This window comes from Rhynchophorus ferrugineus, unplaced genomic scaffold (assembly GCF_030347505.1).
Source record: "Rhynchophorus ferrugineus isolate W39M unplaced genomic scaffold, kcgeb_rfMv2 rfM9, whole genome shotgun sequence".
Lineage (NCBI taxonomy): Eukaryota > Metazoa > Arthropoda > Insecta > Coleoptera > Curculionidae > Rhynchophorus > Rhynchophorus ferrugineus.
In genome coordinates, this window is record NW_027472588.1 from 35,094,076 (window position 1) to 35,118,810 (window position 24,735).

The 24,735-nt window shown below is 32.8% G+C and overlaps 1 protein-coding gene across 4 annotated transcripts in view; it reads left to right on the forward strand.

Annotated features, from left to right (window-relative positions):
* LOC143202806 (LIM domain only protein 3) overlaps positions 1–24,735 on the forward strand; it is a 239,593-nt gene that overhangs the window by 76,992 nt on the left and 137,866 nt on the right. For 3 of the 4 annotated variants that reach the window (XM_076414619.1, XM_076414620.1, XM_076414618.1), the window contains exons 2-3: positions 3,188–3,471; positions 8,693–9,037. In XM_076414619.1, coding sequence (XP_076270734.1) covers positions 3,312–3,471; positions 8,693–9,037 — 505 coding nt within the window. In that variant the 5' untranslated portion in view covers positions 3,188–3,311. Of the gene's footprint in view, positions 1–3,187; positions 3,472–8,692; positions 9,039–24,735 lie in introns of all 4 variants that reach the window. The other variant, XM_076414621.1, reaches the window with a different exon arrangement.

Genomic DNA, 24,735 nt, shown 5'->3' on the forward strand with positions numbered 1-24,735 from the left:
AAATAAATCTAAAAGTCGTATTTTGCATTTTTTTCATCAAATTTGAGACTTATTCATTTATGTTTGGCCTTATTTTCTCTAATATAATACCTAGTATAATTATCTTCTACATTTTGGATACATTTTTTGTACTTTTAGTGTAAATTTTGTTATTTTTCGAACAACCAAAACGAATTAACTACAATATATACCGCAAAAAATTGTAAAAATTAAAAAGGTGGTAAATTCTTCAGTATAATATGAGTAACATAAAATAATATAATACTTGTAAAGTAGAAACAGTAAACTGTACTCCTGTGTAAAAGAAAACTTTTAAAAGTTTACTTTAACTATATTTACAAACTTATTTTCGAGCAACTAGTATCTTAATACATTTAGTTATCAATTGGGTTTCGGAAAAAGTTCCGAAACATCTGATTTTCTTATAATGTGGCAATTAATTTATTTTGAACAAGTATACGCCATTATTATGGACAATATCGTTATATTATTTCTGGTTGAAGTACGCTTGAAGTGTGTAATTTTCACAAACTTTTTTAAAAGAAGCTCCATTGAGTTCTACACAGGTTGTAACAACTGATAACCAGTTCATGTTTGGAGTATACGATAATTTCATTAAAACTTCCCTTTTTTTAATTTTTAGTGTGTTTCTTATTTATTTTTTGAAGGCGGTTCAATTTTTTTGTTAAAAATATTTTATTAATGCTTCCAATTGTGGATTTTTCATCACCTGCTATGATATGTTTGTATAGATTTTATAGCATTTGAGCTTTTTATTTGAACTTTATTAAATGGTTCAAAACAATTTTATAGTTAATGTCTAGCTCCATATTAATATCGATACTGCTGCAATAGCCATATTTTTTGAGTTTTCAAAAATTAGCTCTTACGCTGGTTGAATGAGTGGTTCATTTTATTCTTTCACATTAAAGTTAGTACTTCACCAATTTTAATATAATTAGTACTACTGTAATTGTAATTGACAACATCTACATAGGAAAACGTCACGAGTTTATGTTTGTCAGCTTGTTGTTCCTTGACAATATGTTGATACTGAGAAATAACTATATATCGCTTGCTCATTAACTTAGTACACATATATGAATATACCCAATTTTTAATATAATGATTATTTAATATTTCTAATTAATCAAAGCATAAAAGAATTAATTATTTATTAAGAGAAGAATTTTACTTATATCAAAAACCCATATTTTCATGTTGTTTTTTTTCTGTTCTGAAACAACTCCAACATGCAAATCACTTGATTGATAGACAGACTAGTCTGTTAATTGAGGTAAAGGTTTAATAACCATAAAACGTTTATTGATCTCCATGATTTCCGTCAAATTAATTTTTATGTACAATACTATACGAGTCGGGAACTTTATGTTTATTTATTACTTTATGTGGATTTATGTTTTTTTTTTAAAGATAATTTAGTTGCTTGACACTATCTACGTATTGGTTATTAAATTGTCGATCGATTTTTTAAATTAATTAAGGCTGATTTTATCTACTATTTATTAATTTAAGAATACACTTATACACTAAACAAGTTCGTATGGTTCGGTTCGCTTTATTGGTCGGATTTCCCACGTGTTGCCCAGTAGCTGTATTACTTCTACGTCGCTGCGATCTAGCAACCTTATTTCATGTTTTAAGATGAAACCTTGGATAACTATGGATCTGTTTAATTTTGAGGTCATAATGCAGTTCTTCGTTGATCACGTAGCGATAAGAATTGGTGATTAATCGAAGGAACTGTTTTGGCAATGTTGGATTACTAATCCGATTGATGTTTCAGTGTAACCCCATATTTGCACCCCATAGATCCAAATGAGCATTATAATTGGCTAATAAATAGATCCCTTTGATTTTAGCTGAGGTTGGAAATATATTCTGACTAACCAAATTTTTGTTGGATTTGGTTCATCATCTTGGAACACCCATACAGTCAACTGCTGCTTACTTTCGGGCTCATACGATGATTCGTCACCTGTCACGATTTTATAAACGTCTTTCGAAGCACCGCGATTGAATTTCTTAAGCATTTTTTTGCACCAATCGACACTAGCCTTTTTTGAGCGATTATCAAGTTTTGTGGGATCCAACGCGAACTTAGCTTTCGCACAGCTAAGTGTTCATGCAAAATCGCATATATGCTGGAGGGACTAATGCTTAGGGACGCCTCAATCTCACAATAGGTGACATGACGATCTTGCTTAATCATTTCGCAGACAGCATCATCATGCATTCTTTTATTTTGAGTCTAATCTACTCTTCTATTTGTGATGTTAACGTGATGTATATATTTTATTGATATTTACTTAGTTCCTCTATCTATTTAGAGAACAAATTGTACAGGGTCTGAATATGTCCCAATCACTAATACTGTTTTTATATTAAATTCATAAGAACTAGATTTTTTAATAGGTCGATGAATTATAACATATCATTCTTCATAAAAGCCAAAAAGAATTACGGTTAAATCAAATTTGAAAATCTTAGAGACTCAGGATGTTTGTTAACAATCGAAGAACAAAGCACGAAATAAGCGTCATAAAACAGGCTTTCGACGAGTTCTGCAAAGGGAGTTCATATTGTATTTTCTTACAAATTCAGATCGGTTCAATATCCACTTTATTGGTCAATAACTTCTTCTGATCTCTCTCTCTATCTTCTTACATCTCCAACAGTCCTTCCACCGAAAACAAAATTATGAGGAACTGGCCTAGAGTCGGAATAAGTGTATTGAAATTGGGTTTAGACTGAAAAATAATGTAGTTTTTATAACTATTATTTTATTATTAAACAACACAGTATAGTAGTAGAAGTTTTGGTGGTTGGGAAAGAGTTAATTTCCGGGAGAGGGTATTATTTTGATTTATATTCCAAAGCTATAGAGTGGCCATAGAATACCATATAAGTCTTAGAATTTGTTGGAATATTGTACGTAAGAACAGTGTTGTATAAAATTTTCAGGTCAATCTGTCGAATTTCGAGATACAAAAATACGAAATTTTGTATAGAAAAGTTAAACTTCATGTTCAATTTTAGGACCTGCAGGAAAAATATAATAAGAAAATATTGAAATAAAATTAATATTTTTGATCCTATATTACCTATTTAATGACTCGATTATTCGATCAATATCAATCTAATTGTATACTTTTACTTGTTTCAGATTATTTTAATCTCCTGGACGTTAGAGATCAACGAGCAAGGTTGCCACCACTTTCTTTTCCCGTCAGTTAGCGCTCACGTCAGCGCATCAACTCTTCAAACTGGCAGCCAGCGCACTCGCTTCCATGAATCCACATTATCATCCTTACGGGGGTCCCGGGGAGCTCACGTCACCTCATCCCCCATCGCCTGATAACAATAATTACCACGGCCATACGGGCGGACCACCCGGCCCCCATAGAGGATCGATGCATCCCAGTAATGGTCATGCTATCGGTTCAATCGGTAAGTCCCGCCAACTAGACTTTAATTCCTTCAATTTGCGATAGTTTGGCTCGATTTTTTGACGAATTACACGAATAGTTTGAAAATTGATAATAAAACTAGTTTTATACAAAAAACTTTACTACCGGAAAAGCAGACTTCCTGCCGCCGCCTCGCCCATTCCCCCTGGCGGAACCAGTAGGGCCTTGGGCGATCGGAGCATGAAATAATCTACTTACAGTGGGCCACAGCTATCAATATACGGTCAAGAACGAAATATATTTCAAATTACAGTTTATAGACAAATACTTTCAAAAATATTTTTAAAACTATATATATATATATATATATATTTATATATATATATATACATATATATATATATATATATATATATATATATATATATATATAATTTGTTTTATTTATATTGATGAATAATACGCTTTCGATAAAGTTTGGTATAAGATAAAAACACTTCTTTCTGACCAACATTCAAAAATTTTAGAGTCATTTATAGTTGACCGACGTTTCAGAATCATTCAATAAAAATGCTGTTGCTTGTTGCTTTATTTGCAGATAGCACTGCACTCCTAGACATTGAAGACATCACTGAATCAACCGAAAAGTGACAAATAAATTAAAATAAATCACTGTATATTGATTTAACCAACAAATAGTCAAGCACAAACCAGTATATATATATATATATATATATATATATATATATATATATATATATATATATATATATATATATATATATATATATATATACTGGTATCAGCAAGTAGTCCCATATGAAAATACAGTAAAATATCTTAGGATACCCTTGATGTTAGTTAAACTCAAGTTAGATGGAGGAAGCTGCATGTTAACTTGAGCTACTGTTAAGAACTCAAGCTGAAGTAGAAGAAAATGTACTGGTTATTGGATAGATATTCAACCATATCAGTATATAATAAGCTTTTGCTTTACCAACAAGTCTTGAGGCCAGTGTGGACTTATGGTTATGGTGTAACTCTGGGTTTATACCAGCCAAAGCAATAAAAGTATAAAAATACTAGAAAAACTAAAAATACGACAATCCGCATAATAACCTCAGGGTAGGAACTGTTGATAACGTTATGAACGTTATGAACAGACATAAGTAAAATTATTATAATTGAGTTTTGTCCCGACATCATTGACATTTTGGCCCATCTCGCGAGAAAATCGCCAGCTCTAAACCAATCTACTCCGCGAAACGCCCTGTATATAAAAGTGCTTTATAACACAGGCTAGAGGTGGCATTTTACGGGCGTGTTAACAATGTAGAAAACAACGTTTCTATACGCGATCTATATCTTATTTTTATTATTTCGTTTTTTTTTGTTCGCCTCCTGTTCTAGGCCGAGTCATTTATATGATAATAAAATTTTATATTTTCTGTTAATTAAGGCAACAAAAGGTTGTTTATGGCGTTTTTAAAGAAACGTTTAAATTAAGAAGTCAACTAATAGGATGATGATGATGATGACAGTCGTAAAAAACTTTACATGGATGGTTTATATATTAATGAGCTGGATTGCTGATTTAAATTGTTTTGTCTAGGCGGTCAAATCTCTTTTTTTTTAATCTAGTCATTTCGGCGTTTTATTACCTTCTTTTCCTTTATTAAAGCTTTCTAGTGTCTGCCTGAAATTAATTAATTGAATAATTATGTAATGGATTAGGAGAACAGTAATTTCATGTTTTTTCAAACACTTATTAAGATCAATAATATAGATACTAAAACCACGATACTGTTATTGGAGATCATTCGAGATATCCAGGTGAAAAACTGAATCAAGTGTATTTAAAACCTTTTTGAAGCCAACTTCTTCTTCCTAGTGTCCACCTGAAAAACGTTAAATGAATAATTACGCAATGAATTAGAGCAACAGTAATTTCAACCATTATTCTGTCATTGAAAGACTTTCGAAATATTCAGGTAAAAAACTGAATCAAGTGCATTTTAAGCCTCTTTTGAAGCCAATTTCATCTTTCTAGTATCTGTCTGAAAATAATTAATCGAATAGTTACGTAATTCTGTTACTCGAGAACTTTCAAGAAATCCAGGTTAAAAATGGATGAAATGGATTTGAAGCCAACTTCAGTTATTAGAAAATTTTTGACATATCCAGGTGAAAAACTGAAAGAAGTGGATTTGAAGCCTACTTTACACCATTAAGAGTATTTTACAGAGACCGGATCGAAAGGTACTCAAAAGGGACAAGGTCTGAGCTATACGGCGGATATATAAAAACTGATCAGTTTATCTCCCTAAATTTTTGCTGAGTTACTAAAGATTACTATTTACTATGTGGCTTAGTGTTGTCGTGACCATAACGCCATTTCCTTAACATTGACAGAAATCAAGTAGTGTTAAATCATTTGATCTAGAGAGCCAATTCTGATAACCGAAAAGAAAGGGTAAAGATGAGCTTCATAGTTTTGTGCAATTCTGCTTGAAAATTACTATTTGTTGATGTCTAATAGTCCATTTAACATATTCTCTTTCCCATAGAGCAGTAGACTTTTCTAGATTAGACATTAGACAGTTCTTGTATTGATTTAATTCGTTATTCTTATATTTTTAATGAATCTCTTCACATTTAATGAAAGTCACTTATTTCGATCATACTTTTCTCCTCGATTTCGTGAAGTAGTGACATGTTTCAAGTAAAGATTTCTAGACAATTTCTTCCCAAGATGTTTTACATAAGAGTTCGTAAACATTTCATTTAATTCGTAAACATTTCAGTAATTGTCATTGAGCCAAATGTTCTATTGTTATTGTCATGGATTAGTTTCATAGTTTTTTTTCTGATTTTTAATATTGTAATAATAATGTAAATATATAAATAGATTTAGGTAGGTATTAAGCTAAATTGTGTGTATATAGTAGAATATAAAATACGTCTAGTAGATAGGTCCAATTTTTTTGTTATATATATATATATATATATATATATATATATATATATATATATATGATACATAATATGCAGAACTTGATAAAACTTCTTATATATGAGCTATATGTATCGACATTTTATAAAGAACTACAAAAAAATATGTTTGTTGTTTTAGAGAGAAGAAGTGGAGAAAGCAATTTATATTTTTATCGTAAATAGCATAGTTAATGTGGACTCGACATTTTTATCCCATCCAGAATATAATAAATCTTTGCTTTCGAAGTCAACACGGCAAAGATCACAAACATACAGCCAAAATAAAATATAGATTTTAGCATAAGAAAAGTCTCCATATTGACCACAGCTTCATTTAAAAATTTAGGATGAATCAGTGTCTGTATACAATTGGTCGAAAAATAATTAGAGATAAAAGTTTACCAACTAAATGGTAGAATATTAAGTTATTTATTTTCAATTTTAGGTTCTCCCATTATAACCGCAGTTCTTGGACAGAATAAATAATATTTTTGAAAAACATATATAATATTTGTATAATTACATATTGGACATTGACTGCTAACTAGTTAGATTATTCGTTATAAATATTAATCAACACCAAGGACAATGATGCCTTACCAATTAAAGAAAATAAATAGTTGGTAATTAGTGTTTCATTAGTTCTTTTGTACCGTTTTATTTTAATTGGGAATTTTGTGATAAATGCCTTTTAATTTGTACCGTGTTTCTCTCTCCCTCTCTCTCTCTCTCTCTTTCTCTCTCTCTCGCTCTCGCTCTTTTGTTTGTTCGTTTACTGGCGGCGAATTTTTGTTCCTTGGACGGTCCCTGATTGTTTGACCGATTCAGATTTTCGAGATAATGGTGCCACAGGTATGGTCGTGAAGGAAAAAAGGTCGGACTTAATTATGTGCTGTTACTAGGAAAAGAGATACATATAATTCCGCGCGGATTTTATGATTGTTTCGGGTTGTTTTCGGATATTTACGAGTATGGTTTGGAGGTGGTAGGTAAAAATTCGTTAGTAGATACGATATAACAGTGAATACCAACAATTATACGTCAGGCCTCCGTTGGGGTGCATTATCATAGATAGATCTGAGATAGAATAATTTGTTGTGGGTAAATGTTTCAGTGTAGTAAACATTAGACGGTTCGGAGTTCTTGTGTAATCATTTAAAATAATATATTTTTGATTTAATAAAAAATGCAAAGAAATAAATATAAATATGGTATTTTCTATGTTTCTAGAAAAAATTACAACTGAAAAACCAAAACAACATATCAAATTTATATGGTCTTTATAACATCTGACAATTTGAACATAATTTGTAGGCGGTGTTTCCTTTTGTACGTGGATGAACATTTATTTATACACTTTATTTATTGTTCATCCTATTCTATGCTATGTCTTTTAATTAGTAATTATTTACAAAACCGGAAGTTTCTTGTTTTTTAATATATATTTATATTAAATTTTAGATAATTTCAAGCAATTAGTTTTGTTCTGTATAAATTACTTTATTGTTTACATTTACAAAATTTTACTGTTTGTAATAACGATGATGGACGGCATTTTATTTCAGTGCAATGGTACTACCAGTTAACCAATAAAACAGTGAACTCATGGCATCTAAATTTATGACGCTTCACGTGAGACTAAATTTTCTTTCGAAAAGATATGATTCCAGCACTCGACAGTAATTCCGCGGTAGCAATTTGTTCATTTTATAGATTATTCCCAAATGCCATATCTTGTCAAAAGCTTGTCAGAGGTGTAGGAATATTGCAGGGCACTATTTCTTTTCTTCGAATATCTTTTCAACAAGCTTTGTTAGTCTGTGCACTTGGTCGATTATTGACTATTATTGAGATTATTGTCCCACCTAAACTCGTGTTTCTTTTTCTCCTTTTGGTGTCATAGTTATATAGGATATTTCACCTAGAGCTCTCGTATTTTAAGGTGTAATATTAGCCTGTACTCTTGGTGGAGTGCCGAACCCAAGCGGTTATATTAATTTAGATTTGTTTTTTTTAAATTTAATTTTGTATATATGTCACAAAATTATATTATTATTTTTATATTCTTTTGAATTTTGAAAATCGGCGAACAAAAATAATTTAAATTTTGAATAATCCTCTTAAGGGCATTTAAGAATTTGCCATATTAGGGTTAAGCTTTGAAATTATATTTAAAAATTTGATATGTGAATTGATATATAACTAATGCGTCATATAATAAAGTTAAATGTCAACGATTGTATTTATTGTAATATATCTATTTTTAGGAATACCAAATGGACCCCATGACTCGGTCCCGCACAATCATCACCAACATCCGGCGTACACCAACAGCGGCACACCCACCCCCGACAGCACCCACCACCAGCAGCACGGCAACAATCCCAGCATAGCGAACAACAACAACAGCAATCACAACAACAATAACAACACAGTGAAAGTTTGCGCGGGTTGTGGCGGCAAAATCGTGGAACGATTTCTGTTACACGCACTGGACCGATACTGGCACAACGGGTGTTTAAAGTGTTCGTGTTGTGCGGCCATGTTGGCCGAAATCGGCACGTCGTGTTTCACTAAAGGAGGCATGATACTGTGCAAACAGGATTATATGAGGTAACTATAACCAGTCACTTTCTTATGTTATGTTGATTCTACGCGATCTTGACGGGCTAGTTATCATCTAAATGAATAAAATTATATTTTGCCATATAAAAGCTACAAGTTCAAAGCTCTGGATCGATAGAAATGGAATATGTTTTATCATAGCGTGCGACTTTTTTGTACTTTATACCAGTTTCGGTAACAAAGCCTTTTTCAGAAATAAAGCATTTTCTTGTTTTCTAATCATATACTTTGCGATAACATCAGTATTGATAGCTGTATAATGTACAATTTTTTCAGAATTATTTGTAGTTGTCGAAGTTGTAAGTAAAGATTTTTACAGGATATAGTTAAAACACCATAACCACAAATTATATAACGTAATCACTGTGTAGCTATCATAAAATATCATTAATATGTTTGCAGAAAAAGTGCATAGCTAATATTTATATATAATATGTACTACAATAAACGTAAATAAAATCAAAGGCGCCCGTAGAGAGGGAATCGCCCAACTAGCGTCGATTCATAGGGACGCCTGTCATACAATCCAACATTTGATTTTGCTACGTTGCGATTCTTATAAATTATATGTATAATTCATAAGCATAATAGATTTTCTTGTTGATGTCAAATATCTTCTATAATATGTTGACTGTAATATTTAAAACTTTTTAATTTCTTTTTTCTGTTGAACTTTTCTGTTGTTTGTTAGTTATATGACTACATGACGATTATGTATAAGCTTTTATATTACTTTTTATTACTTCAGTATTGTATTGGTACCATGAAAAACAAAAGGAAAATAAACTCCGATATAAAATTATTATAGATAATATAAGATGTTTTTAGTTAAAACACTTCACATTTTTAGATCTTTTTTGCATATGTGAATGTAATTTCATTCACATATGCAAAAATTTTCATCAAAGATAATTTCATAGTTATTTCGATATCCCCAAATATCTTTTTCAGATTCATAATGATAAATGTTAAATAATTGATCTTAATTTTTAAGACATTTGATATATGGAGAACAGCACACAAAATAATATTCTTGCTGAAAAAATTATAGATCAATTTCATATTAATATATCTGGCTCTCTCACGGTTTCCTAGATAAATAACTAATAACTACATTCAATAATGATTTTAAAAAAATCAACAAATTATAAAGAAGAAAGCAATTGAGCTCGTTGATTCTCATTTTTCAATAATTTGCTATAATTCTCAATTTGATTTAATGGAAATTAAGAAAAATAACTCTTAACTCAACTGATCTGGCAAATTGTTATATTTTCGCATCCTGGAAATTGACCTAATTCAGAAATATACACATAATTATTATTCCTATACAATATAAACATTATTAAGCTAATGAATTACTAATGCTAGTAATCCATTAGTAATCTACTAGCGGATCCAACAGACGTTGTCATGTCCGAACATTGGCTATTTGTTTGAATGAAATTTTTGTTATATCGACAATAAAACAAATACTATAAGATGATTAAAATAACATTTAATTAGTGATTTTGTTGTTATATATTCTTATGGTCAAAAAATTTTAAACAAATCCTGTCAAGCTATAATCCCTGTCCCAATCTGAATCCATATAAACATCCACAAAATATTTCATCAAGATTGGTCCAACTGTTTAGCAGTTTAGGAGTTCAGTTACAAAGCAAGTGTTGGTTCTACTTTACGTTAAATAGCCTAACAGTAAAAAACATTTTAATAGTATATTCGTGATATTAAATACACCAAATACAATGACAAGTTAGATATGATGGGATAAATTTTATGTAATATAATTTATTTATATAATTTTAATTAGTAAAGTATAAAATATACTACACAGCACTTGGCATTTATTTTTGTATTTATTCTTAGTTCAAGTCATGTATATTTTACTTGGAAATTTAGTGAACGAAGAAAAATATCATTATACATCATATAAAATACGTTTAGGTATTCCAGATGATGATAATACAGATGGGCAATATAAAGTGTACTAGCTTTTAACATTAAAATATTAATAATTATTCAAAGGACTAGATTATGTACATAAAGCACTAAAATGTGGACAATATAAAGAGTGTAAAATATAAAATGTATATTAGAAATAAATAAAATACTTCATACCACAGTACTAACCTTCAAAATAGATCTGTTAAAATTTCATGATATTCTACTCATAAGTTTGTGTGTTGTTGGGCTAAGAGAGACACTACTTTTGTTATTTTCAAAACAATGGATCAAAAACAATTTCGTGTTTTAATTTTACATTGCTTCTTGATCGGAAAAATTCCATTCAAGCGAAGCAACGACTTGAGAATTATTATAAGGACGCCACTCCATCAGAAACAACAATAAAACTTTGTTTTGGTCGTAGAGTTGACCTAAAACAAAAATTCTTCTTCTTTCACGTGGACATGAAGTCCAAGGATGAAGAAAACGTTCAATAGTGAAAATAGTGTTGCCTAAACAGAGATCAGAACTATTCCACATTGATTTCCACTGTGACAAAAGTATGGTCGTCGTCCCGATAGGGCCGTGGAACTCCCCGACGATCGATACCACCCGCGGCGTGTATAGGACTTATGCTAATAAATTAGACGGCTCTAAACAGACCGCAATGCAGATCGATGCACTATCACACGCTATAAAAATCTCCCCCCTTCCCGGCCCGTCCCGCCACCCGACGCCGTTCGTCCACCCTCCCGTCCCCTCGCCCCTCTCTCTCCGTCCCGCCGTCCTCGCTCCCAAATCGTGATTCGACTCTGTTATAATAAATACGGTGGCGTTATTTCGTTACTCGGCTATACCTCACGCAACTGTTCCCCTTATCAAACCGTTAATTCAAATATTATTCCCGTATACAAATAAAGAGAATAAAATAGGCCTGACAAAGGAAGAAAAACGAATATATAATCCATCTGGAATGGTTATTTCCATATATTTTTTTAAAACTTTTGGTTGGAATAATGTATTTTGACAATAAAACAAATACTACAAGATGATCATAATAACACCTAGTTAATGATTTTTGTTGGCATATATTCTTCTAATCAAAAACATTTTAAAATATTTTAAAAAATCTTGGGATGCCATCACAGCGCCACCTATCGGGTCTTCTTGTGGTTCTAAACCGTTCTCGAATACGCATAAAAACACAGAAAAAATTTCATCAAAATCGCTCTAACCGTTTATGATGAATTCAGTGACATAAGATATACCTTCCAGATGGAAATATTTCCATTTTGGAATTATTAAATTAAATATTCGCAGTCTCTTAATGCCACACAATCTATCAAAATTGATATTGATATTAAATTGAAATTAATGGAAAGGTACGACTGTGAACGTGCAGTTTTATAATAAAAAATTCTAATCAAAGTAAAGAATGATCCACTAAACAACATTTTGATAGTGTATTAGTGATATCAAATATTCAATACATTAGCAAGTGAGGTACGATTAGTGAGTGGAAATTTTAAACGTTAGTTCCTATATTTGTAGTGAATATGGAAAAGATTTTATGTAATATAATATTATGTAATATAATTTATATAACGTGCAGTTTTATGATAGATAATTAAAAACCACCATTACCATTACCATTATTAACTTATCTATTGTAGCTTCAATATATTATTCAGTAAGTTCCGTACTTAACTAATAAAATAACGACTTTAGTTCAAAATTCCACTTTATTCATCAAAATACTTTCCTTCAGGCATATAACGACTCTCTAATTTCGTTTATACCATTTTCTATAAAACGATTTCACCTTTCTTTTAACTTCCCCATTTGGGCCAAACTTCTTGCATTGGTGCTTTCTTTTTGAAGTTTGTAAGCCTCCAGTACTCACCAGGATCAAATCTGAACTACACAACGGACTGTAAAGGGATTTGTAACACGATACATAGTCTTGGTGATACAGCCCTTTAACTTTTAAACCAAACGCCAAATTATTCGGATATTTTGAGACCTGTTCTATTAAAAGTGATGTCCATATAGGTTTCAACAGTGCTTGTAGAATAGCAATATTTTATGTATTAATAATTGTGATTTTGTTCCAATTAACCAATTCTTTTTCCTGGAACTGGAGTTTAAGTTTAAGTTTTCATTTTTACTTGTTGCTTCTGGCGAAGTTTTGCATCAAGATTCATTCTGAGATACTTTATAGATAGTATTATTTTTGTTATAGGTGCTTGTGAGGTCTAGTTCATTTTAATTTTGGAGGTTTGGGTCCAATCATTTATATTGTGACTTGTCTGTCATAATTTTCGCCTGACTACTTCGCTATTGTCTCCGACAATAAGGCAGAGGTTTTTCAAATATCTCAGATATTACTGCTAGCAGTGGAAAGGACTTATAAACTTAGATTTTACATTGCTTAGCATCTTACATAATAAATGAATAACCGCTATGTGGTACAAATCATACTAAAAATGTAAAATTATTTAAAATGATTTTGTCTTTTCTAGAGAGTCGATTTCTTAAAATATTTCGCTTCCTATAAGTACTTTTGTAATAAAACATACTTCTATTAGAACATATGAATAAAGCATTATTATTAGATATTTACGGAAGAAGACATTTCTCCGGCACTTATCTCGTTTTTCACTGGCATACGCGGTGGGTGTTTGATCCCCATCAAAGAAAAAACAACATACCCGAACGTATTCCCGAAACTATAAATATTTTCGCAGCAGGTGTCTAATCCGGATATTCCCACAGTAAATAAAAACAAACCCACGCAAAAGAGCCGATATCAACAGTTTAGCGGACGGAATGCGCCGATGTGAATAGGATAATCGTAAATACGAGTACGGTGGAGAGCGTCCCGCGCGTGGAAAGAACTGAGAGAAAACGATGCGGAACCACAGTCAACCACTTCGGAGGTCGTAGTCGTTGCTGGCGTAAAAGGACCATGAGAAAAATCGGTCCTGAACGGTTATTATCCGACGTAGACGTTCGTAGCGGCGTCGTTCGGGTAGAGGGTGAAGGGGAGGGGGAGATCGGCGTCGTCCTCAATAACATCGTCATCGTCCCGTTTCCAGCCGTTCAGATCCTGAAGGTGAGAAATCTATTGAATTGCTATAAACATGTTCAGTTGCTGCAAACTGTCATCTTTAGGTTTGTATGATTTCAAAAAAAGGACCTCTCTATTTTTATTATGGGCTTGTAAATTAATTTTAAAGGATTTGCATAAGGGCATATTTGTAATCAACATGATTTTAAAGATTTTTTACTTCAAAAGTAAAAGTAGTGTAGTGTTCTGGCCTAAAAACCAGGCCGTGGAATGCATGACGCATACCTGGTCGCGGAGACTTTCCCTGGAGTGACAAGTTGGACCGGGTTATGTGGGACTGCCTCTGGGCTTACCAATACACTAAACCGAGACCGCCTCACAGTTGACCCCTGTGGATTACTACTGCTACTGCATTAAATTTGGGGATATGGCACCCGCTGAACGGGCAGCCGTTATTGGGCACGAGGGCCCGGCGATTCTATTGATTCGCGAACCTGCGTTAACACACAACTCGATACTGTTGTATGGGGGCAAAAGTTATGACTGTAGCGACGGATTAGGTCGTTTCAGTCACACAAAATCGAACGCGTTACTGAATAATGATCCATCTGAAACTCAGAGTATGCTGAATTGTTGAGAGTAACACAATAAATCATTCTCACTCGCTTGAATATCATGGGAATTTTATTATCATTGGATATTTTGAGTCGTATGAATTAAAGCCAAAAGACATTGAAAGGAGTTTAGTTATATGTGAAATGGCACTTTAACGATAAAATCTGAATAGGATTTTTCACCGTATTATTACTGGTGATGAAAAGTCGATCCATTACGATAATCCAAAAGGGTCATACATCAATATCAACGGTAAAAATATCCATATCTCCAAGCTACTATTTGGTGGGATCCGGTTGTTGTGTTATACTATGGCCTGCTAAAATTTAATGAAATCATCAACAGGGATCGCTATCGACTACATTTGATGTGTTTGAACTGAGCACTGCGCGGAATGTGAGCAATAACCCAACAATGCTGTTCTTCAGCATGATAAGGCTCGACCACATGTTACACAACTGGTGAAAGCATACTTGAAAACATTAAACCGGCAAGTTCTATACTACCCATCCTATTCTCCAAACCTTGCTCCTTCTGATTACTACTTCTTCCGACTTATGAGTCGTGGTGACCTGTCTGAACAGCGCGATACTAAATAATGGGTCTATTCGTGGATAGCCTTAAAATATACATCGTTCTTTCGAGATGGGATCCGTATATTAGCTGAAAGATTAGAAAAAGTACCGGCTATCAATGGCCAATACTTTGAATAAAATACAATGTATCGATTTTTCACAACGCTTCAAATTTAAAAAAAAAACACCTTTAAAACTATTTTATTATTTTATTGATATTTATTTTTATGATTTAAGGTTGAATGGGAATCAGAAGAATGATTTCCGAAGGATCAATATCTGACGAATATGGTGGAAAGGATGGGATGTTCAGTTCGAGCATTTCCGTTTTGCTGATGGTTTAAGACAACTACATCGATTACAATCTATAGCAATATCCCGTGATGGTTTCGTTCAATTGACTAATTTTTGTTAACTTGGTGATTAAATTTTCTCATATTAATAATTATTGTCAGTCATTATATGCTCTAGTTAACATGTGGTTTTCTCCTCTGAAGCTTGAAGGAAAGTTGTTTAGGAAAATACTCATTAGAAAAAAATTAACTTTCAGTTACAGTTTATTTTATTTTGTCTCACATCATTTTGGTGATGGAATTACATACTTTTAAGTTCCTGTCTAAGTTGGAAGCAGTTATTTAAGTGGAAATTTGACAAAAAGTTCGGTTTTCTTCAGTGGGTTTCCTTTAAGAAATATCTCAATTTTTATACAATTTAAAATAAATCCATTAATTTCTTCTGTTATTTTGCTCTTTCTTCTCTAACACTTTTGTCCACATTAAGTTTATTATTTTATATTATTGTATTTTATTATTATTCAATTTACTAATATGCCAATTATTGAATATATAGTTTCTTTTTGTTTCTTATATTTATTTTTACTTTTTATAAATCCTCATTTTAACTCCAATCCCTCCTATGAAGAATAATTACTGGTAGCCATTATGAATCTATATATTTACTGTTGCTAACTAAATGAAACCTTCAGATGCCATTTCAAACTTCTTTGTTGGTATAATGTTGCGAAAAGTAAAAATATAAAAGTTTCTGTACTTACTATATTATATTCACATTGCTTTTGCAAAACAAAAATATTGTGGTGTTTTTTAAGAAAATTTCAATTGGTTTTATTATAATCTAAAACTGAGTTTACCTAAACCACATACGATCCCATATTAGGAATAATATTTCGTTATTTTACATAGATATAAGGAACCATGATGCCATCTGGGAAGACCGTGTGAGGTTTCTGGTTGAAAAATAGAATCAGGTCATTAGCAGGTTAATTCAAATAAGATTTGTCCTATCGATTGTAACAAATGTTACTTAAAGGGTGGTCTAGACTATACGATGAAATAATCATCAAGAAATAATCTGGTTAGATATTATTTCAAAGAAAGACACCATCTCTAGTTCAGTTTTTCTTACTTCTTAATTAATTATTACTGTTCCCTCTTCTTTGCCCACGATATCTAGTGTTTCAAATTGTTGTAGATCTATTTTTCATCACTGGTTTAGGCACGCTTTTGGAACTATTTGATATTATTGTTTTAACAGTGCATCGCAAGTGTTATGAAGTACAAGTTTAAATATTTATGTGGCTCCTAATTCATATGCTGAGTTTTTTTTTGTAGTCAGATTTGTCTTATGGTTGCAAACAGTTTTGTGATTAGTACCGATATAGCTAATATATTTGTCTTACTGCATAATCTCAAAAAATTAGCTTTTAGTGATTAGGTTATCAAAGCGTGATTTATTTTTCACATAAATATTGTATAAAAATGTAAACATTTTCAATGAGTCTATACAAAATAACGTTGGAAGTGTCATCTTTTAAGCATCTAGTGATGTCGCTTCATTCTGTATTTTCTGAATGTAGGAATGCATGTTGTGTTTGTTTAAACACTCACTATTATTCTTTGGAAGGAACTTCTACGGTAGTAGAAAACACTGGTTGGTTCCAAACTTGTTTATTTGGGATGTTAAAGTTGCACGTGGTCGATAGAGAAAACACAGGATTATATTAAGGCCAAGGTTGTTGCGGGAATGGTAAAGGGATAGAGTGAAAGCGAAGAGAAAGATAGACAGACATAGTCGTACTGGTCTTTTATACTCTTAACCCGCATGCGATCAATCGTAGGGCATCGCCAACGTTATTTGCATTTATACCAAAAGAACATCACGAGCTTTTTCCGAGACTGAACATAAAACGTAAATTAAAGATTTGAAACAAGGGAAAAGTGATTAAACTAGTGTTGTATTGTGATCATGCATGTCTTTAATATACCGACAAGAAAAAAACCGCATTTTTAACTTCAGCATCACCATAATAACAGACCGTTTAAAACATCTTTTTCCTGCTGTTTTCTCTAATTCCTGTCCCGCTTTCCCCGTCTAAATAGATTCTCCAACGTCCCGAATTAGGTCGTGGGAAAACGGCGGCGACACAGGAGACGACGACGACGTCGGCGGGGGGGACACGACGGGGTGCGGGATGGCGAACGACGCAGACACCCTACAACATCGATATCGCCGGTTTTGTCGGGCAATAATCGTCCTGGTGCGATTTTTGTGGAGGGATCTTTTCCGTCGTTCCGAAGGGCCGCAATCCGCCTCCCAGTACGAACGGGAATCTGCGTCGTCGTGCTTTTTCTTCGCGGCGAGATGCCTCTTTACCGCATTTTTATTTACGGTTATCTTATTCGCATCGGCAGGATTTTGCCCCGCTAAACTGTTGATTCAAGGGCCTCTTACGCGATGTTCGTGTCTCCGCTTTTTTTCCGATCCGAAGAAATCGGGATTATCTCCGGAAAAAGGGTGAGAACTAATATAGGAATAAGTGGTACTACATTTTATTGAAACATTTTAAAAATACCGTTTGCTGATGATGTTACGAGAAATTAAATAGTTCAATAGTAAAGTTCAAATTGGAATCATCGTTGAAACTGATTTAAATCGGTCTAACGTTTTAGTTTAGTAACCTAATGTTAGAGCTTTGGTACCGTAGTTTATATGAGATTACATTGAGCCTTGGCAATACTAATACCAATTGGAAGTTCGACCCTTTATAACAATAATCTTTTAGAACAAGAACGTTTGGGTAATTTCAGCACAACTTGTGATTTTCACATTTTTTAAAATTAATTACATCTTACATTAAATAAGATTAGTACAATCTAAATATACATGACAATTTATCACTACTTAAAATAGTCGCTGGGGCCAGATCTGGAGAATACAGTAGATGAGGAAGGAATTCGAATGTCAATTCATGGATTTTTGCCATCGTTTTCACTGAGTTGTGACACGGTGCATTGTCTTAACGCTATGTAATAGTTTCTGTTGATGATCCTTCCTTTTTCAAGGTAGTCAATGAAAATTATTCCATGCGCATCCCAAAATACAGACGCCATAACCTTGCCAACCGACTGTTGCATTTTCTCACGCTTTGGAGCGGGTTCATCGTATGCAGTCCACTCGGAGGACTGTCAATTGGACTTCGGAGTGAAATGATGGAGCCATGTTTCATCCATTGTCACATATCGACGTAAACACTCGGGTTTATGAGGCTGGATCATCTTCAAACATTGCTCCGAATCATCAGCTCGTCGTTGTTTTTGGTCAAAAGTGAGCTCGCGCGGCACCCATTTTGCACAGAGCTTTCTCATACCCAAATATTCGAAACTGATATGATGTACACGTTCAGCTGATATCTTTAGAGTGTCTGCTATTTCATTTAGTTTCAATTTACGGTCATTTAAAATCATTTTGTGGATTTTTTAAATGTTTTAGTCGGTAACAACCTCTTTTGGGCGTCCACTCTGTTCACCGTCTTCGACGCTCATTTCACAACTTCTAAACTTAGCATACCAATTCTTGATGGTTGAATTATCTGTGTCAGAGTCCGGAAACTCGGCATCAAACCAAGTTTTTGCTTCAACTGTATTTTTTCCCTTCAAAAGACAATATTTTATTAACACGCGAAATTTCTTTTTATCCTTTTTTTCACAATAACAAATTTGCTTCGCCCAAAATGCTATAAGTCACAAACTAATGATCCGACAGTTGTAGAATTCATATGCGCATCTTTTGAGTGTTAGGATTAACTAAAAAACATATGGATTTAATTCTAGTAGCGGCATTTTTTTCTATTGAACTGTTAAATAAAATGAAAAATCCATATGAAGTCAAATTTAAGAGCAATTATACCGAAAATGTTATTCTATTTCATTTCCGTTTTAATTGATTACTTAGTATATGATAATTATAAGACTTTTGTATAAATCACAGCTGTCTTGATTATCATTTGTTTTGACATTAACATAAATTATCATCAGCTGTTTTACAACAGTACATCATTTAACATGAATATGAATTTCATAAAACAACAATGTGTCAATTTAACAAGCTTCAAACACTGAAACATTCGCCATAACAATGATGAGATCCGTTCTCATGTCGCTGGCAGATGCATTAAAGAATTACTTATTGATTTTCGACGATAAAATCAAAAGATCGTCTCCATTAATGAAGTAATTGGTCGATCGATTAGGGAATCGTCTTCGTCGTGGTCGCCCTCGGAGGTCGACTTTTATAAGTGCATTATCCGATTGCCTATAAAAAGACGAAATCCCTTTACGACCAATCGCATAATGCATCTTAAGAATTACCAGAAGCTGAGGCGTTCTGAGCAATTTCATCCAATATGGAATTGAACATTTTTATTTTTTTTGTCTTATGTATTTTTTGTTTCTGTGGTCGTAATTTTTTCATTGATATTTATTTAAAATTCTTATAATGTTTTAAAAAAAACAGCATTTATAATATTACCTAAAAAAACACAGCATTTGCCTTTATAAGGGGTTATCATCTTTAAATTTTATGTTGTGTTCTTAATCATAAATATGCGCCATTTACTTCAATGAGTTAACACAAAAACTTGGTTTTGTTGTTTTAAAATATCTTCAAATATCCAGTAAATATATCCTAATACATCACGCTTTCGATCAATGATTTTTCGGAATCACGCTTTCGATCAATGATTTTTCGGAATCATTTTAAGAAACTTTTCAATATTTTTAACATGTTTTTTTCCTTATTTAATAAACGGATTCAAGATTCGCCTTGACACCTTTTATCCTGCTTCATTCTTCAATCTTCTCCAGAACGACTTCGACTTCTACGAAGAATTAGTCATTTGGCTATGATATTGATTGAATTTACCATATGTACTAAACAATATACCGTCTTTAGATTAAATACATTTGCTTTATGAAGTTAATTCTTTACAGAATAGCATAGTTTAATAATATCAAATGTCAAGTATACATCGTATCCATTTTCATTCTCTGTCTATTTTCATGTTTAGTAATTTTGTTTAATAACATATTTAAAATTGTTAACATATTAAAAAATCACTCTAATACTTCCTTTTCCTAACTGAAATGGATTTCTGTTAAAGTAAGTAGTAAAAATAAATAACTTGTTGATTGTTCCAAATTTCTAATACAGAATTGGAATAATATTGCTTAATCTATTACTATAATTATAATAAGGGTTTATTCAAGATAACAAACAAGCAAAATAGGCGTTTAAATTTAAATACATTCTTCTTAATATTTCATTTACATTAGGCAAAATATATGTTGAATGAATAAAATTGATGCCATAAATAATATATTACCGCAATATAATCATAAACTTTTTAATTAGAATGGTAGTTGTTATTGAGATTGTCGTTATAAATCCACTTTTCATTATCTATGATTACTTGATAAAAGATACATATCTTTTTGAAACAGAGGGTTAATAAAATCTGTCTATCAATGTTTCCGAGTTTCAAACATTAGGAAGCCAAGCTCGTTCCTAATCATTCGCAATGTTTTTAGGTGATCCAGAGCTTCAGATAACTCTTCATATATTTTAGTTTACTTCACTTTTCAAACGCACAAACTCCTTTTAATATGTTTGTTCGCCTAAATTTTGCATGTCGTGTTATTTTGTGTAGTGTGAGAATTTCCTTTGCAGCCTTTATTCCAGACGCGTTTTCTCACTGCTTTTAAGTGCTTGAACTTGTTTTACTATGGTCTACTAGCTTCTGGTACTTTGTACCTATTGAGCCATAGATTTTTTTAGGGAGTTCTCTTTGTCCATCTGTATGTAAATAATTAATATATTTTCGTAATAAAAATTAAAATGATTATTCCAGCAAGCTGTCTTTCAAATATCTAGTTCAATTTTCTATAAACATTATTAATTATTTTTCTGTTTTTTCCTTTCAATTACACTTAACCTTGTTTTCACACAATGCTACTGTTAAATATGTAGATTGGAAAATAAAATACTCCAGCGGGTTTAAGACTTATATTATAATAAGTATTTAAATAATAAAAAAATGAACGAAGATGACATTTTGTAAGACAACGAATAATACAATAAACACGTAAATATGAAGAGGACTCTTATTATAAGAGATATGTGAACTGTATGAGATGGTACCAAGGGATATGTCCTGGACGTTTTTTCTTATTCCAGATTGATCCGCTAGAACCAAATGGTCTTTTGCGGATGTCGCTTCGGGTTCCGGATAGAGAACTGTTTTGCCGGCGACAGAGACCCTGGGTTACCACTGGCACTCTCGTAGTTGGTTATCTGCCGGGGTTTGTGGATGGGTAGGGATTTTATCAAGTTGTTATCGTGTTCTAAAGGCCATGGGGAGGGAATAGGCAGTGGTCCAATCATGGATCGCTAACACTACAATTTTTGACAGACTGAAAACATTATATGTTATCTGCATAATCTTTTTTAAATGCTGTGAATTAATTACTACACCTAATACGTGTTTTATATGCGTAATTTATATGATAATCGAGGTTTTAATCAACTTATAATTTTATGTAAATAAAAAGCCGGACTACATGGAAGTTTTATGCACCAAAATCAAATTAAATTTAAATACAATAACGAGCTATACGTAAAAATTTAAATGTGCACACAGTGACAGAGGGAAAATCGGGGTGGATTAACTTATCTTAAAAGATCAGAATGCATCAAAACGTAATAAAAAAATCCAACTTTAATTATTCAAATAGTGCCGTTTACCATTAAATAGAGCCAACTAAAAGCTTTAACTTGTAAAGGTTTTTATCGGCTTTATCAAGAGTTATTACTTCCATTAAAATTCTAAAACGTTCATTTAGCTAACTTTTAGTTAAACAAACAAAACCGCTCGCCTGTTTTTGGGCCGCTTATTTAGAATGGTTTATATTATTAAACTGTTTGAGAATTTTCGGTTTTCACTCGTTTCTCATACACGCGAAAAAAGTGACCGAAATAATATATACTAGCGTTTAGTGAAAGAAGATATTAAAATAACTTTAACAGAAACAGCTGAGTAATAATTATTACCCCATTTTTTGGATAATTCATGAATGAGGAAAGGGAGTTTTGAGGAAATGTTGTTATTAGGAATAGTTAGAGCCTATTTTATTTTTAAAATTTTAAAGCTTAGTGCACAAAAACTATTACATATTTATTAAGAGAAGTGCTAACATACAAATTCCACATAAATAAAATTAATTTTCTTTGGAATTCATCAATATATCAAATACTCAATCTCTTTTCTGATCTACATAAGACTTTTTGTATCAGTTACATTTTATATTAGACATGCAATATACAAGCAGTACGAGTGTCGGATAAATACATCGGTACGTATTTCCCAAATGAGAATTAATGTTACTTCAGCTAAAGTTAAGAACGACACTTATTCGCAATACAAATTCATGTTGCTTCAATCTTCTGATTTTCTGCGTGTTGTCCAATAGTTGCATTGCTTCTACGATACTTTTTTTTTGTTCTGGCCTAATAACCAGGCGGTGGAATGCATGACGCATACCTGGTCGCGGAGACTTGCCCTGGAGTGACAAGTTGGACCGGGTTATGTGGGACTGCCTCTGGGCTTACCAATACACTAAACCGAAACCGCCTCACAGTTGACCCCTGTGGATCACTACTGCTACTGCATTAAATTTGGGGATATGGCACCGGCTGATCGGGCAGCCGTTATTGGGCACGAGGGCCCGGCGATTCTATTGATTCGCGAACCTGAGTTAACACACAACTGGGTACTGTTGTATGGGGGCAAAAGTTATGACTGTAGCGACGGATGAGGTCGTTTCAGCCTGGAAAAGGGGGAGAGCTTAGCGGTGACGCGGTGCTAAGCTCCCAGCATGTCGACCAGCTCGCGAACAAGCGCGTTTTCAGAAGAACTTGAGCTGAGTTGTTGTTTGTGGAATGATTGAGATATGAAGTGCTTGATTTCTGGAGTGTCAGTTTCTCTATGAATTTGATTATTTCTGACAAACCATGGAGCGTTTAATATTCTTCTGAGGAGCTTATTTTGGAAAACTTGAAGCCGTTTGACCTGGTTGGGTGTAACAAACTTGAAGTAGACATTAGATCCGTAGAGGAGTACGGACCGAATTAACATCTTGTAAAATAAGCATTTGATGGAGATGGGAAGTCTGCTAGAAGGGCAGATCAGAGAAGATAGCAGGTTTGCTATCCCCGAACCTTTTTGGATTGCTTTCTGGATTTGGGAATGCCAACCGAACCGCCGGTCGAAATGAAGACCTAGGTACGTACGTTATCCAGCCATGGAATTATTGCGGTGTCGATCTTAAGTTGCGAGACGCGCAGTGCGTAACGCTTCTTATGGAAAATGATGGCCTGGGTTTTCAGGGGGTTGATTTGCAACCTCCAGAATTTGAACCACTTGACCGCATGATCGAGCTGCTTCTGTAAACGTTCATGAATTGTAACTTCGAACCTGGCGGCCGTGAAGAAAGCAGTGTCGTCAGCGTAAAAGGCGACGTCAATATGCTCTTTTCTCGGCATATCTGAAATAAAGAGATTAAATAAGGCTGGGGATTAAATAAGGCTGGGGTTCTACGATGCTGTGATTTAGTCATTTTATTCCATGTTTTAAGGCTAAATCTTGGATTGTTTCGTAAATAAATTTGATTTTGAGCTCACCGTGTAGTTCTTCGCTGGTTATATAGGCATTGGCAATTTATAGAGGAATTTTGTTTTGGCATATAAAAAATGGAAAACCTATAAATAGTAGTTAGAAGCAGCGATACTTGATGACTATGGTTCGTCTAATAGTAAATTAATATCAATACAATGCCCCTCGTACATTTCAGTTATATCGAGGAATAACTAAACCCTTAGTAATTATAATTATTGATAAAATTAGAAGTGAAAAACACGATGTTTCTACTATAATTTATTAGTTATATATTATGAATAGAAAATAAGCTTATTATATAGCTAATGGTAATTTATATTTGTGTGATTTATGTGTTATTGTGTTTCTATTATAGTATTACCAGTTATTTTTTTTTCAAGAAAATGTTAATTTTGTTGATACGTTATGGAGTTTTAATGTAATCGTATTTTATAATCCCGCAAACTCGTT